This window comes from Microtus oregoni, unplaced genomic scaffold, assembly GCF_018167655.1.
Source record: "Microtus oregoni isolate MIOR12 unplaced genomic scaffold, Mior012 000019F_ref0000042, whole genome shotgun sequence".
NCBI classification, from domain to species: domain Eukaryota; kingdom Metazoa; phylum Chordata; class Mammalia; order Rodentia; family Cricetidae; genus Microtus; species Microtus oregoni.
In genome coordinates, this window is record NW_024543078.1 from 21,080,127 (window position 1) to 21,095,122 (window position 14,996).

Below are 14,996 nucleotides of genomic sequence, written 5' to 3' on the forward strand. Positions count from 1 at the left end.
AAGAGAGCGAGTAAAAATGCCCATGTTCACGGAAGGCAAAGAAAGTTAGATCCATGTACCACAAACTTCTATAAGGAGCTCACTTACAAACAAATCTTTCTGACTTTACTTTGGAAAAGTCAAACCGGTGCAAACTGCAGTACACTCCTCTCTCCTGAACTCCACATGCTCCCGACACTAACAAGGGACCCGGGAGGTCGCCCACCCGCCCGTTAGGTCCGACCCGGGTTCAGGCTACGTGCGACAGCGCCGCACCTTGTTCTGGACCCAAGATGAAAAGAAAAACTCTCGGGGGTCAAGCTGACCTGCCTCCAGGGTAGGGATGCAACTCCACTGGGCTCTGGTCGCGGGAGCGCTCAGGTGTGCCTGCCTTGTCGCCTAGCAACGGTGAAGCTGTCCGTGGTTCCGGACGCGTCGATTCCTCCCGCCCCTGGGAGAATGGGTTTTTAAAAGGTTTGTTTCCGGGTCGAGCGGGCTTTACGCAACGTAAGGTCTCTTAGCCTCCCTTGTTTAGCCTTGGGGGAGGATAGAGTCTTGGTGGGGAGACGGGTGCTGTCGCTCAGGGTTCATTTCTCCTCCCTCAAGTTAACGCCTCCCCTCCCGCCAATTGCTGAGCGCCATCAGTCAGGCGTTTCAACCTCAGCGCAAACCCTCCGCTCACGGACGTCCTCCAATCACAGAGGCTCAAACCCGGGGACTACTTTGCAATCCGCGAAGCGAGCCTAAGGAAGAGGCTTTCGGGAATTGTAGTTTCTCACTGGCAGGGGTGCACGGAGGTGGGGGCCAGAGATCCTCCGGATGAACTACACTTCCCAGAAAGTGCGGGGCAAACCAGCCGAACCTTTCCTGGCCAGCACAGCTCTCTCTCCCAGAAACGGTTCTGCTGTAGAGGTGACCTGACTCCTGGAGACAGCTTTGCAGGTGCAGAAATCGTCGTCGCAGTTCTTAATAATGGTAAGTGTGGGCTCCCGGATCCTGCAGCAGCTCCGGCCTCTCGGTCGCAGCCTGTCCTTGACGCCCTTTAGAAAAGCCCTAATGCCAGGCGCTGTCTTTCGCACCGTTTGCAAAACCCGACTCATCCTCCGGACTGTCGCAGTAACCCAGTAATTGGAAAGGGGTTCGCTTCCATTTAGGGTCTCTTAAAAGGACTCTAGAGAAGTCGCTGTCCTTGGAGAGAGGCGTCTCAATCCTGACGCATGGCTGAGGGACAAAATTTTCTCTGAAGGACGTTAAAGGATTTGACGGGGATGAGATTTGGATGGAGGGAAAGAATTGGGTCCTAACCTCTATTTTGCCTCTTAAGCTCTTGGAAGGAGTAGGCCTGTGATGTTGAGGTTAAGTAGTGCTCTAGGTTATGATCCCAGTTTTCAGGAGACTTGTATTCGCCATATCTAATTTCAAAGGAAAAAATGTTACAGAAAACCTATTCTTGATCCTCTTTTGTAATGCTAGGACTCTTTAGAAACAATTGGGTGGATATTTTTTACTATTCTGTCATGCGTTGCAGAATACCTTCTTGCCGTTGTAACGCAACCATCTTGTTGAAGCTCTATATGGCTGGATCTTCCTGTCTTGTCCCGCCTGAAGGGGGTGGGGGTGTGTGAAGAGACTCTGACGTAGGAATAGTCTGCTTGCTGTTTGAAGGTGACATTTATCACCAGAGTCGAAATTGCTACAGTACTTTAGAGTTTATATTTTGAAGATACTTTTTCTCCTGTAATCTCAAGATGGGGAGTGTGAGAAAATATTTGGAAGAATTGTAAATTTCGCAGAATCCAAAAAGACATGTTTCAAAGCAAGGACAAAAGGTCCCAGCCTCTATGAGACCCCAAGGGGACAACTGCTAATTCCCAGTAACTGTTGCCTAGTTGTTTTGGGCACATGAGTAGTAATTTAAATTATGGCCTAAGCGGTTTCTGCTATAGTGGTTTTAGTCATAAAACGGGGGTAGTTATCCAAGAACATCAGACTTTAGAATTTTAGGTCGAGATGAAAACCTTTTAAAAAGTCATCACAGCCAAGATCCGACTTAAAATACTAAAATTTAGTTTTTGAGACCAGAATGTGAATTCTCAAGGTCACAAGATTTGCACCCAGTATCTCTTATTCTTCCCATTTTACCTTGACTGTAGTATGCATTTGGCAAGTCTGCTCTTAAAACAACCTGGCAAGGTCATTGATTTCCCAAGGTCATGGAGATCCAGGGCCCCTGATTATAGTGTTGCATTCCCTATACAATCAACAGAACCCCTAGAAGGGCACATCTGCGCCAGATGACATGAGATAGTCCAGGAAGAAGAGGTCTGTCATGTTACAGTCGCACATGATTCAGAACCTTCTTGCCTCCTGGGAAGAGAATGTGGGCAAATAACTGATTTAGAAAAAAAAGCGGTGAGCTCCACTCAGGGTGGTGATGCATTCCTTCAGTCGCAGCTCTTGGGAGGCAGAGACACATGGAACTCTTAGGATTTCAAAACCAGCCTCCCCTGTGTACCAAGCTCCAGCCAGCCAGGGCTGTGGAGGGAGACCCTGTCTCACAAAGAAGGAAAAGAGCTGTCTTTTGAAAGCCAATCAAAACCATTTTTAGAGGAACTCTTTGCCATTGTCCAGAAGGGAGTGACCACTTCTTCTCTTTCGTATTGCAATAATACCTGCAAGCTAGAAAGTAAAGAGAGGGATGCTATTACTAAAATTCAAGCTTTTCAGTCAAGTAGCACATTTTTAAGACAGCCTGTATCCCCAGGAAGGTCATTAATGCCCTGCCAAAAGAGAAGCCGTTCCTTTCTGGATCTGGGCAGAATGCCCAGATATCTGAGCAGAGAATAGTAACCTGCATGGGCACTGTTGCATTGTGGGAAGTCAGCGGGACTCTCCTACCCTCCTGCTTTCCAACTGCAGTGTCTCGGGGGAGCAGAGAGAACCAAACTGGTGTTTCCCTTACCTATTTCAACATCGTCATGCAGATACGAAGGGAGCCCTTAAGACGCCAGTGCCCAGACACAGAAGGAGCCTGCAGAGGTAGAATCAGCTGTTGGTTAGGTGGCCACCACCTCTTCACTGCAGACTGTGATACTGGGAACACCTTGTTGATAAATGGCTACATCACTCTGTTGTAACTAGACTTTCTGGAAGGTTAAACTTTATAGATGTGGTTGGCACGTTCTCATTTCTGTTTGTTTGTTTTGTTTTGGGGGTGGTTTTTTTCTTTTTCTTTCTCAGGGCGGTTTCTCTGTGTAACCTTGGCTATTTTAGAACTCTCTGTTGACTAGGATGGCCTCGTCCCTAGTGCTGGGATGAAAGGTGTGCACAGCCACCTTCTGGCTCCCCCCTCATTTCTTACCCAGCTTGCACCTGTTCTTCTCTGTCAGCTGAGATGTAGCAGTGACTCGAATTCAGACGATAGGAAGATGAAATGGCAGAGCCCCCAGAAGAGGGAAGCAGCCTCTCCCTTCTCATTTCTCAACTTCAAAGGGAAAGATAACTAGATGAAATACATATATATATAATATATATAATAGTAATGGTTCCTAATCATGATATCTCAGAACACAGCTGTTGTAGATCTGTGTATAGCAGAAAGTAACCGTATAGGATAATGTGTGGTAGTCATACATATAGTTTGTTTTGGACATAGATACATGTCTTATTAAGTACATACTATTATAGATGCATATTTTTATTAAAATTGGCTTATGTGGATATTAAATTTAATATATCTAGAGATATGGAAAAAATAGGGGAGAGATCCAGGGATCAAGAAGAATTTTTCTCCATAGCTTTCTGGGGTTTTATCTTTGGTTATATTTTTCTACTCCTATCCTGGGCATGTTTTTTGAAGAAGAAATGCAAATAAAATCTACTATGATGAAATTTATTTTTTTATAACAATACTTATTTCCTGAATTTATTTATTTATTTGTATCTGTGGGGACCAAGTTACTGCTTGCTGCTGATTTCAGGGGCCCAGCTTTCCATCTCAGACAAATGGCTCACCTAGAAGAGGCTGCTCTAAATATAGAGAGAAATCAAATGTTTAGTGGGTCATTTCTTCATGCGAGGAAGGACCAGGGTAACACGGAGCACCAGTACAGCTCAGCATTGTCAAGGAAGGGAAGAGCTTATCTTGATTCCATTCTATAAATTCACTAAGCCTTTTTCCATTACTCAGCCGCCATTTTGAATACAGCTGTTATTTTAGTCTGTGTCTTATTTTATTCAGAGTCTCTTAGCCTGGAGTCTGTGCTTTTTTTCCTGTTATATAACTGTTGTGCTTTTTTTATGGTTCCTCTTCCTTCTTTTAAAGTATACTTTTCCCTTTGAACCAGATTGTCAGCTATGCTGTCGTGATTTAGTACAGTATTTAATACTAAAATTTATTATATGCCAGATACTAATAACTTTCTCCTTGAAAAGAAAATTAAAGGTTTGGACCAGCAAGATGGCTCAGCGGGTAAAGGGAACTTGCTGCCAAGTCTGACAACCTGAGTTCAACCCCCAGGACCCACAAAACGGAAGGAACAAACCAACCCCTCCAGTGCTGTGTCATGTGTACCCCACCCCATATACTTTAAATAAATATAGTTTTTAAAATAAAGGCTCACCACTGAGCATAGTGGTGCACTCCTTTGATGTCTCTGTAAGTTTGAGACCAGCCGGATCTACAGAGGGAGACCCTACCTCTAAATAAGTACAGACTTGTTTTTGATCTTTGGTTAATTAAGTCAAAACAGGATTGTTTTATTAAACCTTTTTGGTTTAAAGGGAAAGTTTTTGTCGGTGCTACACCTTCTACTGTGCAGGATTCTGATGAGGTGCGAGTCGGAATTTGTATGATAAAGACTTGTAAGGCTCCTCTGACCTGCAAGGGTTTGAATTACCTCATAATATGGATGTGACATTGTGGGCCTAGTTTTTGGCAAAATGTCCCCCAAAGATGGACACAGTTGCATAACTAATAAGTAATCCAGTTCAGTGCTTTTCCTAAGTGTGCCAGCGAAGGACACACTTGGTAAGTGCATAGCTCATTTGTACGTGCTGCCTTTGCTGAAAACAAGCCTGTAAGTTAGCTCCTACTCAGCTAGTCAGGAGAAGACTTGACAACCTCATACTTGCTCTTAAAGCGTGTGTTGCCTTATTAACACTTAATAAGCTCTGACTGGGTCTTTCTCGTTGCAGTCGGAGCCAATCAGAGTCCTCGTGACTGGAGCAGCTGGTCAGATTGCGTACTCGCTGTTGTACAGTATTGGAAATGGATCTGTCTTTGGTAAAGACCAGGTAGGGCCTGTCTATAAACCTCGGCATTGTAGTATGCTGTGTGTGGCTACAAACGATGAACAAAGAGAGTCGGCAGTCCCAACACTGCAATAAGCCCTTGGCTGTGTAGAAGCTAGTAAGATGCTTATAGGTTACCCTGCAGGCACTGAAAATCAATGAGATCAGAATTCTTCCACTCTGCTTAGTGCAGCCAGCAGGTGACAGTCAGAGTCACTGCTGAGAGGAACAGTGGGCGAGGGGGGAGTCCTAGGAGAGAGTTGTTGAATCTGCCCTTTCTCTCCAGGGATGCTGTTTTGAACCCAAATAATCAGACGAGAAATCTACCCCGCAGAAAACAGGCACCCCCAATTCTAGCAAGTCTGATTTCTGCACACTAATATCCTTTTAAGTATTGATCCTTTCTCTTGAACTACAGATAGTTGAGTTTTCCCTTCATGTCAGATATTGTAGTTGTTCTAAAATGAAATCATACCTATAACTGCTAATAAAAGCAAGCTCTGGCATCTCCCTTCCATAACTATGACTAATCAGTGGAAGCTAAATATATTCAAACAAAAACTAGGGCAGGGCTTTGCGTGAGAGCGAGTGCCGGACCAACACCAACACTGCTGCCTTGCTCTTTGCAGCCTATCATCCTTGTGCTGCTGGATATCACCCCCATGATGGGGGTTCTGGACGGCGTCCTGATGGAACTGCAAGACTGTGCCCTTCCCCTCCTGAAAGGTGAGTCGGGAGGTCAGAGGAAACAGATGAACTTCTTAGGCTATTAAAGATCGTCAGTCAGATTGTTTCACAAAAGTACTTTTTGTTGTTTTTGAACCACACCACATTTTAACGTGGATACCAAGAACAAATAGGTGCAAAAGCAAGAGGCAGTCGGTGGCAAGTCAGGCCGTTCCCCCCTTCCCCTCTACGGTAGGTATAATATGCCCGAGGGTTATCCCTCCAGGTTGCTTGCATTGTGTTGTTACTTTAGTCTGTTTAGAGTAATAGCATCCTGTAACAGGAGAGCTTCCACTCCAGAGGATGTTCTCCAGGGCTATGTGCTGCTCTAGGCCTTAGCTGGTCCCTCTCATAAGTCCCCTTTCGTCTGCGAAGCACAGGGATTGCGACAGGGATTGTCCGCAGTATTGTGCACCTTGAAGGAAACATAAGCTCTGTCTAGTCAGGCATTTCTTAGGAGAGAGACTCCCTATCCAAATCATTCAGTTGTGTGGCTGGAAAAGGAAGATGCGCACTTTTTTTTCTTCTGATGTTCCTCCATTTAAGGACTCAGCAACCTGACTGACGTGTTTACTGGCCTAAGACTTTATGTAGGGAAATTCTGACTCTCGGCCGTGGCCTTTTTATTACACTCAGCACCATTGCATGTTCCTTGGTCAAAAAACCAAGTCCTATGTGTTTGTCAGATTGACTGTGGCATTCTAGTTGAACTCTGGACCGCTCTCCCTATCTTATCAGTGGCAGCATTTCCTTATGCCTGAGTTCTTCATCTGTGAAATGTGAAGATTACATTTGATAGAATATAATCCTTAGCATTCTCCCTGGTACAGTATGCCCCAGTAAACATTTTCAGTTTGTAGTTGATATCTTAAACCTTGAAGTAATTACAGTCTAAAAGCTTGGTGAATTGGTTTCTCTTTTGTGTTATCTGTGGTAATAAATGAAAAAAAAATGCTGTTTCTAAAGACTTTGAATCATATATAATTATGTAAATGATAAAAACTATAGAGCTCTTTTAATTGAGGTAATTATTGATGTAAGAAATACAAAATATTATTGACTTTCTCCTGTGTTCTTGGGGAGCTAAATGAATATATTATCTTTTTTTTAAATGTGAACTATAAAAATAACTACCACAGTTTAAAAGAATAAGTGCATTTAATATGAAGAGGGAAACTTGGGCATTTAAGTCTCTCTGTATGCTCTTTACCGTGTTCACAGATATCATTGCAACAGACAAAGAGGAGGTTGCCTTCAAAGACCTCGATGTGGCTGTCCTTGTGGGCTCCATGCCAAGGAGAGAAGGCATGGAGAGGAAGGACCTCCTGAAAGCAAACGTGAAAATCTTCAAGGCCCAGGGTGCTGCCTTGGAGAAATACGCCAAGAAATCCGTGAAGGTGACTAGCAGCATATTTGATGGGGTGTTTTTTCTTTTTCTTTTCTTTTTTTGTTTGTTTGTTTTTTGTTGCTTTTGTTTTGTTTTTGTTTTTTTTCAAGACAGGGTTTCTCTGTGTAACAGTCCTGGCTGTCCTGGAACTTGCTCTGTAGACCAGGTTGGCCTCAAACTCACAGAGATCCATCCGCTTCTGCCTCCTGAGTGCTAGGATTAAAGTCATGCGCCACTACCACCTGGCTCCAAAATCACTCTTCACGAGTGACCCATTTATAATACTTCATTCTTGTCTACATATTTGCTTTCTGTAGATTTCATCTTAAATACCTGTCCTTTTTCTGTAATCATTAACAAGAATTAGGAGCGCACAGGCCTCTTGGTAAAAGATTACAGAGGTTTTAGACTAGCAAAATCCAGCCTGCTCAGGATTTGTGGTTCTGTTTACATGCAATGCCACCTCTGCAAAAGTCTTTGTTGGGGGAAGTATTCACACACTGGGATACTCGGAGGCAGTTGGTACACACGGGTTAAAAAAAGAGATGTAGACCAACAAGAGCTAGTCCAGGACAGGCTCCAAAACCACAGAGAAACCCTGTCTCGAAAAACCAAAAAAATAAAAAATAAAAAAAAATTAAAAAAAAAAGAGATGTATGTGTATGCTTGACTCATTAGATTTAGAGGAGTGTGAAGTGAAGATAATCTGTATTTTAGCAAGTAGCCCAGGTGATTCTTAGGATTGGACCAGTTTAAGAAATATCTTTAATCCCAGTACTCAGGAGGCTGAGGCAAGTGGATCTCTGTGAATTTGACGATAGGCAGAGCTAGACCTGTCTCAAAAATCAAAAACAGAAATTTATGAGAGACTCAAATTCTGAGATGAAACTTTAGATTTCTTGGTTTTTGCGGTAAATGGATGAATGATCTGTCTCCATAGTAAAGCATAAAGATGTCTCCATAGTAAAGCATAAAGATGTCTCCATAGTAAAGCATAAAGATGTCTCCATAGTAAAGCATAAAGATGTCTCCATAGTAAAGCATAAAGATGTCTCCCTTGGATTGTGGATATGGCCAGCTGGAAACTCCCTTGCATGTCATGGAAATATGATATATAGGAGCCTGTTAGACATGGAGTCCAGTTCTAAGACGGGTGTGTGGTCTGAGTCTTTGTGCCTTCTACCCACGTAGGTCATTGTTGTGGGAAACCCAGCGAACACAAACTGCCTGACGGCCTCCAAGTCAGCCCCATCAATCCCCAAGGAGAACTTCAGTTGCCTGACTCGCTTGGACCACAACCGAGCAAAATCTCAGGTAAGAAAAATGGCTTTTAAAATGTAAAGATTTAGGCTTTGAAACCTTTTTCTTCTCTCAATTTTAAAATAATTAAATGTTGGTTTGTGCGTTTGTTGACTGGACGCTGGCCTACCTCCTTAGTTTTGTCCTCAGTAACAATTGTGAACCAATTTTATGTATCTGTGTGTGCATACCAATTATAATTCAGTACGGTTACTAATGTTGCCTTGATAGAGTAGTTAAAAATTAGTTATGAGGCAGGTCCCACCAGTGAGAACCCATTGGTGCCTAGCTCAGTGTAATCAGAGAGGCTTTACCCAGCAACTGAGAGAAACAGCCAAACATTTGGCAGAGCTTGGGGAATCCTGTGGAAGAGGAAAAGGAAGGATTTTAGGGTCCAGAGGGGCCAATGGTACCCAAGAAAACTCAAGGAATCAACTAACCTGGGCTCCTAGGGCTCACAGAGACTGAACAGACAACCAGGGAGCCTGCATGGACTGACCTAGGCCCTCTGCACATATGTGACAGTTGTGTAACTTGATCATCGTATGATTCGCCTAACGGTGAGAGCAGGTGTTCTCTGACTCTGATGCTTGCTTTTGGGACCCTTTCCTCCTACCAAATTGCCTCACCCAGCCTTAACGGAAGAGATACTATGGCAGGCTGATATCCATGGGAGGAGGAGGTGTGGATGGGAGCAGAGGGCGAAGACTGGGAGGAGAGGAGGAAGGGGACATTTTGGTTGGAATATATATATATATATATATACATACATACATACATACATATAGCGTGGTGACTGCAGAGACCTGGTAGGAAGAATACTGAGCAGCTGTAGGGGCCCACTTTGTCCACCCCCAAGAAGCTTGGAGAAAGGAGGGTTGGGAACTTAGACATGGGTTTATTTTTCAACATATTTAAAAAAGAAATAAATACAACCTCTTAAAAAAAATGATACTAATTTACAGTAAAAAAAAAATTAAAAAACTATCTTACATTGAGAGTTGACTCTTTCAACTCTGGAATATCCACTCAAAGATAAACTAATTTGCATTTGTTAACTTTACTATAAGATTAATGCTTTATATGTAGCTTTTAATTCTTGTGGTGACTGTGCAAGGCCTTTATTGTACTTGTTTGGTGGATAAGAAACCTGAGACCAGAGAGATCAGGGAGCCTGCCCAAAGTCACAGAGCTAACTCATGATGGAGCTTCTGGATTGACCTGAATATAAATTAAATACTTGTATATGTTCTATTCAGTAGTGTTAAGTAAACTAAATGCATTTTACTGTCTTACCATGATACTGTTGCATAATAAAACACAGTAAAGATTTGCTGCTGTTACTGTTTTTATTATTAAAAGCTATATAGCCTAAAGTTGAAAGACTCATACCATAAATATCTTCTTCAACTTCCCAGCTAATTTAGACAGTTATTAAGTATTTGGTGAGATGCTTTGGGCTGTAGGCAGTGTGGTGGCTGGGAAGGGACGGGACCAGAGTAGAGGACAAGCTAGACATGAAGGAAGAGAAGGGTGCTGCAGTGGTAGATGTGGGCCGGCCTTACTTAGCTCCTACAGAGAAGGAGGTGAAATGGCACCGATAAGCCTCCTCCATGATCCGCCTTAGCAGACGCAGAAGTTGGACGGTTCTTCCCGTTACAGAATGGCACTTTGTCCCAGTGTGTGGCACAGATTCCCTTGTTGGGGCAAAAGTCATGAATGAGCTAGGAGTGGAGTTCTCCTGGTCACTTACAAGCCCTTGGTTGGGCAGTTTCAGTCTGTCCATCTGTCTGTCCTGCACAGTTCAAGCCGATAGAAGCTTCTGAAGAAGCATTTTAATGAGAAGTAGTTAAACCCAAAGTAAAATTTTCTTTCATGAATCATGAGAAGTCCTCCATGATTTATTCAAAAACAAAAGCTTTAGTTTCCTCCTGACTGATTTGTCACCTCTGAACTCTCCTGTGTATGTGAAACCCAACACTAGGTGTGTACATGCATGGTGTTTACGGACACACAAGATGATCTGACAGAGCACTGCTCTTAGGGAGAAGAGAGTTACAAGGATTTAACAGATCCACATGACAGACTTGAAAGTTCGCCTAAGGAAGCAAGAACTGTTATCCTTCGTATGTATTAATTTCAGTGGTTCTATGATGTGACTGTTCTGTCGTAAGTCACATCTGAAGCCTTCTCAATTTAGTTCCCAAGTCTATAAAATAGGGACAGCCACAGTTTGGTAATGTGAGTCCCTTTCTTATACCAGTATCTCTAAGATTAATTAAAAATTAATTTGTATATTGTATGTAGCAAAATTTCATCAAAATAGGATGAATAACCTAAAATATCTGACCCTAGTTGATAAGGTAGCCTCCCATATACACAGTAATAAAACAGAGCTCATATTTATGTATTAAGAATCTGATGACCTGTTGATCAATGTTTTTAAACTGACTGTGCTGATAATCTAATCACGAATTACAGGATGTTCTCTGCTCTCAGATATTCTACACTATAATGTTTCAAGCTCATAGTTGTTGACACTTTTAAATGCTGTAGGATATTGCTGAGCAATAAAATTTGCCCTTTTTTGAATTCCGTGTAGCTTGAATTTGTTTAACATTTCAGAAGCTTTTTTCCTTTACTTAAGGGTCTCTGTCTTCAAACAAGTCACAATTTGCAATAAAAATCAATTGTCTGACTGATGTGTTTGTTTTTAATTGAACTAGATTGCTCTTAAACTCGGTGTAACTGCTGATGATGTAAAGAATGTCATTATCTGGGGAAATCACTCATCGACTCAGTATCCAGATGTCAATCATGCCAAGGTGAAGTTGCAAGGAAAGGAAGTTGGTGTATATGAAGCCCTGAAGGATGACAGCTGGCTCAAGGGAGAATTCATCACGGTAAGAAGAGCCTGGGCTGTCGGAACAGTCAAACAGACAAACCACACTGCTAGCTGAGCCTTGAGCAACCCTGGAGGATAGCTGTATGTCACAGTCTGCTCTGCGGACTGTATGTGTTCTTTTTTCATCACGCAAAAAGACAATTATCATCATCTGATCTGACCTGTTGTGTAACAGTCGAGATTATTGTCCTCATCAGAAAAACTGAACCGTCTAGTTTTGCTTATAGCAAGAGCTGTTCTGTGTTTAGTTTGTCACATGTTCTATAGAAATTTCTACTTTTGTTTTCCAAAAGGGCTGTTAACTGAATTAGGACAATAAGATTAGCATTGTAGGAAACCCAGTGAGCTATGGGGGCAGCAATGTTGTAGTGCTGATGGGAATTTTGCTGTCACGCTTAGATAACACTGTCTCTGTGCCCTCCCCCAGACCGTGCAACAGCGCGGTGCAGCTGTCATCAAGGCTCGGAAGCTGTCCAGCGCCATGTCTGCTGCGAAAGCCATCTCTGACCACATCAGAGACATCTGGTTTGGAACCCCAGAGGTGAGGGTTGTCGTGTGTACAGGCCATTCTTCCAGTTTTGTTCCTTAGTGCTAAAATGTGAAAAGATCAATTAAGCCAGTTCAGTTCATTTCCTTGATAGCCCAGGAGCCCGGGAATGCTATTAACCTTTCTAAGCTGTGTTTTCAGCTGCTACATGACATTTATCACACAGGATATTACAAGTTAAAGGCAGTTATATGTGATAAGCCATTCTTCTTAAAATGGATTGGGCTATCGCATTCTCAACTACAAAATCAGGATGGTGTTTGGGGATGGAGAGATGACGGTTCAGCAGTTAGGAGTGCTTGCTTCTCTTATAAAGGACCCAAGTTCCTTCCCAGATCCCATGTCAGGCAGCTCACGACCACCTATAACTCCAGCTCCAAGGGATCTGCGCACACATGTGCATGCACAGATACACACATACCCATAAATAAAAATGTTTACTCTTAAAGAGTGGCAAAGCCGTGGCGTGCTCTGCACAGGATCTGGAAGAGGGGATAAGGTGGTGTGTGTGAGCCAGCGTTGCTCTGGCTCCTCGCACGCAGCTGTGCGCAGCTGTGCACACAGTAAAGGAAGTCTGTTGTTTTCATTGTAGTTTGATGGTTCATTGTGTAAACCAATCCCTGTGATCCATGATAGTGTAAATCTTTTTCAGGGAGAGTTCGTGTCGATGGGCGTTATCTCTGACGGCAATTCCTATGGTGTTCCCGATGACCTTCTCTACTCGTTCCCTGTTGTGATCAAGGTGGGGTGCTGTGAAAGAGGGGCGCGTGCCCATGCAAGTGCACGCACACACATTATATATTTTAGGATAGACATATATCCCTAAAGTAGATACTCCTTTCTAATGCCAAGTCGTTAATTAAATACTGAAACTAATCTGAAAGCAAGATTCAGCTCTTGCTGCTAAACACGTTATTATTACAATAACTCTGTTATTGTGCTCATAAATAGGATCTTATTTTCTCATAAACCCAGAGTACTGAACACTGTTTTTTGTTATAATCATGGTATAGTTCATTATAACTATGATGAAGTTGCACCATTAGTATCCCAGAAACACTGAACAGGAAATTGACTGTAATGTGGTGGTCTCTGGAGAGAGCAATCATGCAGGAGAGGAAGCTGTGTCTGCTGTGGCTGATACTTTGTCCATATCAGCACCAGGAACAGAGGAAGGCCTTGCTATTCCAGTGGGTTGGAGGCACTGGGGTCCCTGACATGGTGGTGCACATGCCATGAATACTCATTTGTATGGGGTAGATTTGCTTCCCCACATTAAAGTGCTTTTGGTTCATTAATAATCATGACTTGGGTTCTAGGCCATGCACTCTGGAAGACCTCTTGCCTAGCATGCAGGAGGCTCTGGCTGGGTTTCATCCCCAGTGTGACTTTAAAAAGTCTACAAGAGCTAGTTCCAGGACAGGCTCCAAAACCACAGAGAAACCCTGTCTCGAAAAACAAAAAAAAAAACAAAAAAGTGGCCTCTGGTGTCTGACTAGCTCTTCAAGTTAGACTTTAAAATGGGTGTGCTTTGAGACACCGTTTCAAGCTAGGCTGGTCCCTCCTGAAAGGTCACTAACCGAATCTCTTGCAATTGTTGTCTTAACAGAATAAGTCCTGGAAGTTTGTTGAAGGCCTCCCTATTAATGATTTCTCGCGTGAGAAAATGGACCTGACTGCGAAGGAACTGGCAGAAGAAAAGGAAACTGCTTTTGAATTTCTCTCCTCTGCATGACTAGACAATCACATTGACGTCAGTAAACATCCCAAAGCTGAGGAATCAAAATGTCGTCTTTGAGCCTAGTACCAAACAGTAATAATGCTATACTCAAGTTGTGAACAGCAACATATTTTAAATATTATGTGCTTCGTGGTAGTAATTTGTGAAAGTCTATCATGCTGTAAGTGTTGATCTGAATAAAAGTATATTCAAGTGAATGTGTCTCAGCTTCTATTTCTAGCTAATCATTTAGTATCTTCAGAAAATCAATTTGCCCCAACAGATTGTAATTTGACTTTTTTAATTCAGTTAAAAAAAAATAAAGATGGAAAATGTTATAAAGTAATATTACATAGATGAGGAAAGCCCAATGGATCTATTTCAGAAGGATCTCATTACTTAAACTAGTTGTTTATAGTTTTTAATCTTTAAAGGTTGGTTCATATTTTGCTGATAATTTGGTGGTCAATAAATATCACAGTGTTAATGTTTATGATGTAAAATTATTAGAAACATAATACTAGAAAAGAAAAGTAGTTCCGAGGTGGTCCGTTTTCCATGAGAACACAGTGCATTATCTTTTCCTCTTTGTGTCTGGTGCGGGTGAAGGTGTGGGGAATGCTCCACTGAGAAACATAAACAAAACATAAACATCGCTGGTCTTCCCTCAGTGTCAAGGTTATTGACAAGGCATGGCACTTTCATTGACAGCAATTTGCCCAAACATCCCAGCTATCCTGGATCCACCCACCTCCAGCCAAGGAGAATTCTAATCTTAATAGCCAGGGTAAGTTACAGCTTACCCCTTTAAGACGGTGATCACTCTAGGAAATCAGACCTTGAAGCCTGAAGAAATCAGAACTCTCTCCACTGTACTTTGGCTAACTTATGCTCCTCCATGCTATCCCAAACTAAATTACACTATAAAAGTCCCCTGCCCCTGAAAATTTATAAATGCCAGATTTGTTCATGAGAGTTCTCTGAAGTCTCTTGGGCCTCCCCACCTCTCTTGCCATTCCTTTCATGGCAGCTGTTCATCCCCGTCTTGATGAAGCTTCTCCCCAGGTTTTACAGGGAAGCCTCTCTTTCCCTTTAAGGCCCTGTTACACCATTTTTAACATACTGTTTCTGATTGCTCTCC

General features: G+C 42.6%; 2 protein-coding genes across 3 annotated transcripts in view; one reads left to right on the forward strand and one right to left on the reverse strand.

Moving 5' to 3' along the window:
- Positions 1–443, reverse strand: part of LOC121459478 (WD repeat containing planar cell polarity effector) — a 283,095-nt gene extending 282,652 nt beyond the window's left edge. For both annotated transcript variants that reach the window (XM_041669297.1, XM_041669296.1), the window contains exon 1: positions 306–443. The gene's annotated coding sequence lies outside the window, so the exon portion shown is untranslated. The remainder of the gene's footprint in view (positions 1–305) is intronic.
- A 354-nt stretch (positions 444–797) lies between these two features.
- Mdh1 (malate dehydrogenase 1) lies at positions 798–14,073 on the forward strand. Its single transcript, XM_041669298.1, has 9 exons — positions 798–954; positions 5,176–5,274; positions 5,901–5,997; positions 7,219–7,394; positions 8,576–8,698; positions 11,410–11,586; positions 12,016–12,129; positions 12,788–12,877; positions 13,745–14,073. The coding sequence occupies exons 1-9, from the start codon at positions 952–954 to the stop codon at positions 13,868–13,870; spliced, it is 1,005 nt and encodes a 334-aa protein (XP_041525232.1). The 5' UTR covers positions 798–951; the 3' UTR covers positions 13,871–14,073.
- Positions 14,074–14,996: the final 923 nt, after the last annotated feature.

Coding starts and splice junctions, on each gene's coding strand:
- Mdh1 (XM_041669298.1), top strand. Junction 5,275..5,900: donor CTGTCTTTGGTAAAGACCAG/GTAGGGCCTGTC, acceptor TGCTCTTTGCAG/CCTATCATCCTTGTGCTGCT. Junction 11,587..12,015: donor TCAAGGGAGAATTCATCACG/GTAAGAAGAGCC, acceptor GCCCTCCCCCAG/ACCGTGCAACAGCGCGGTGC.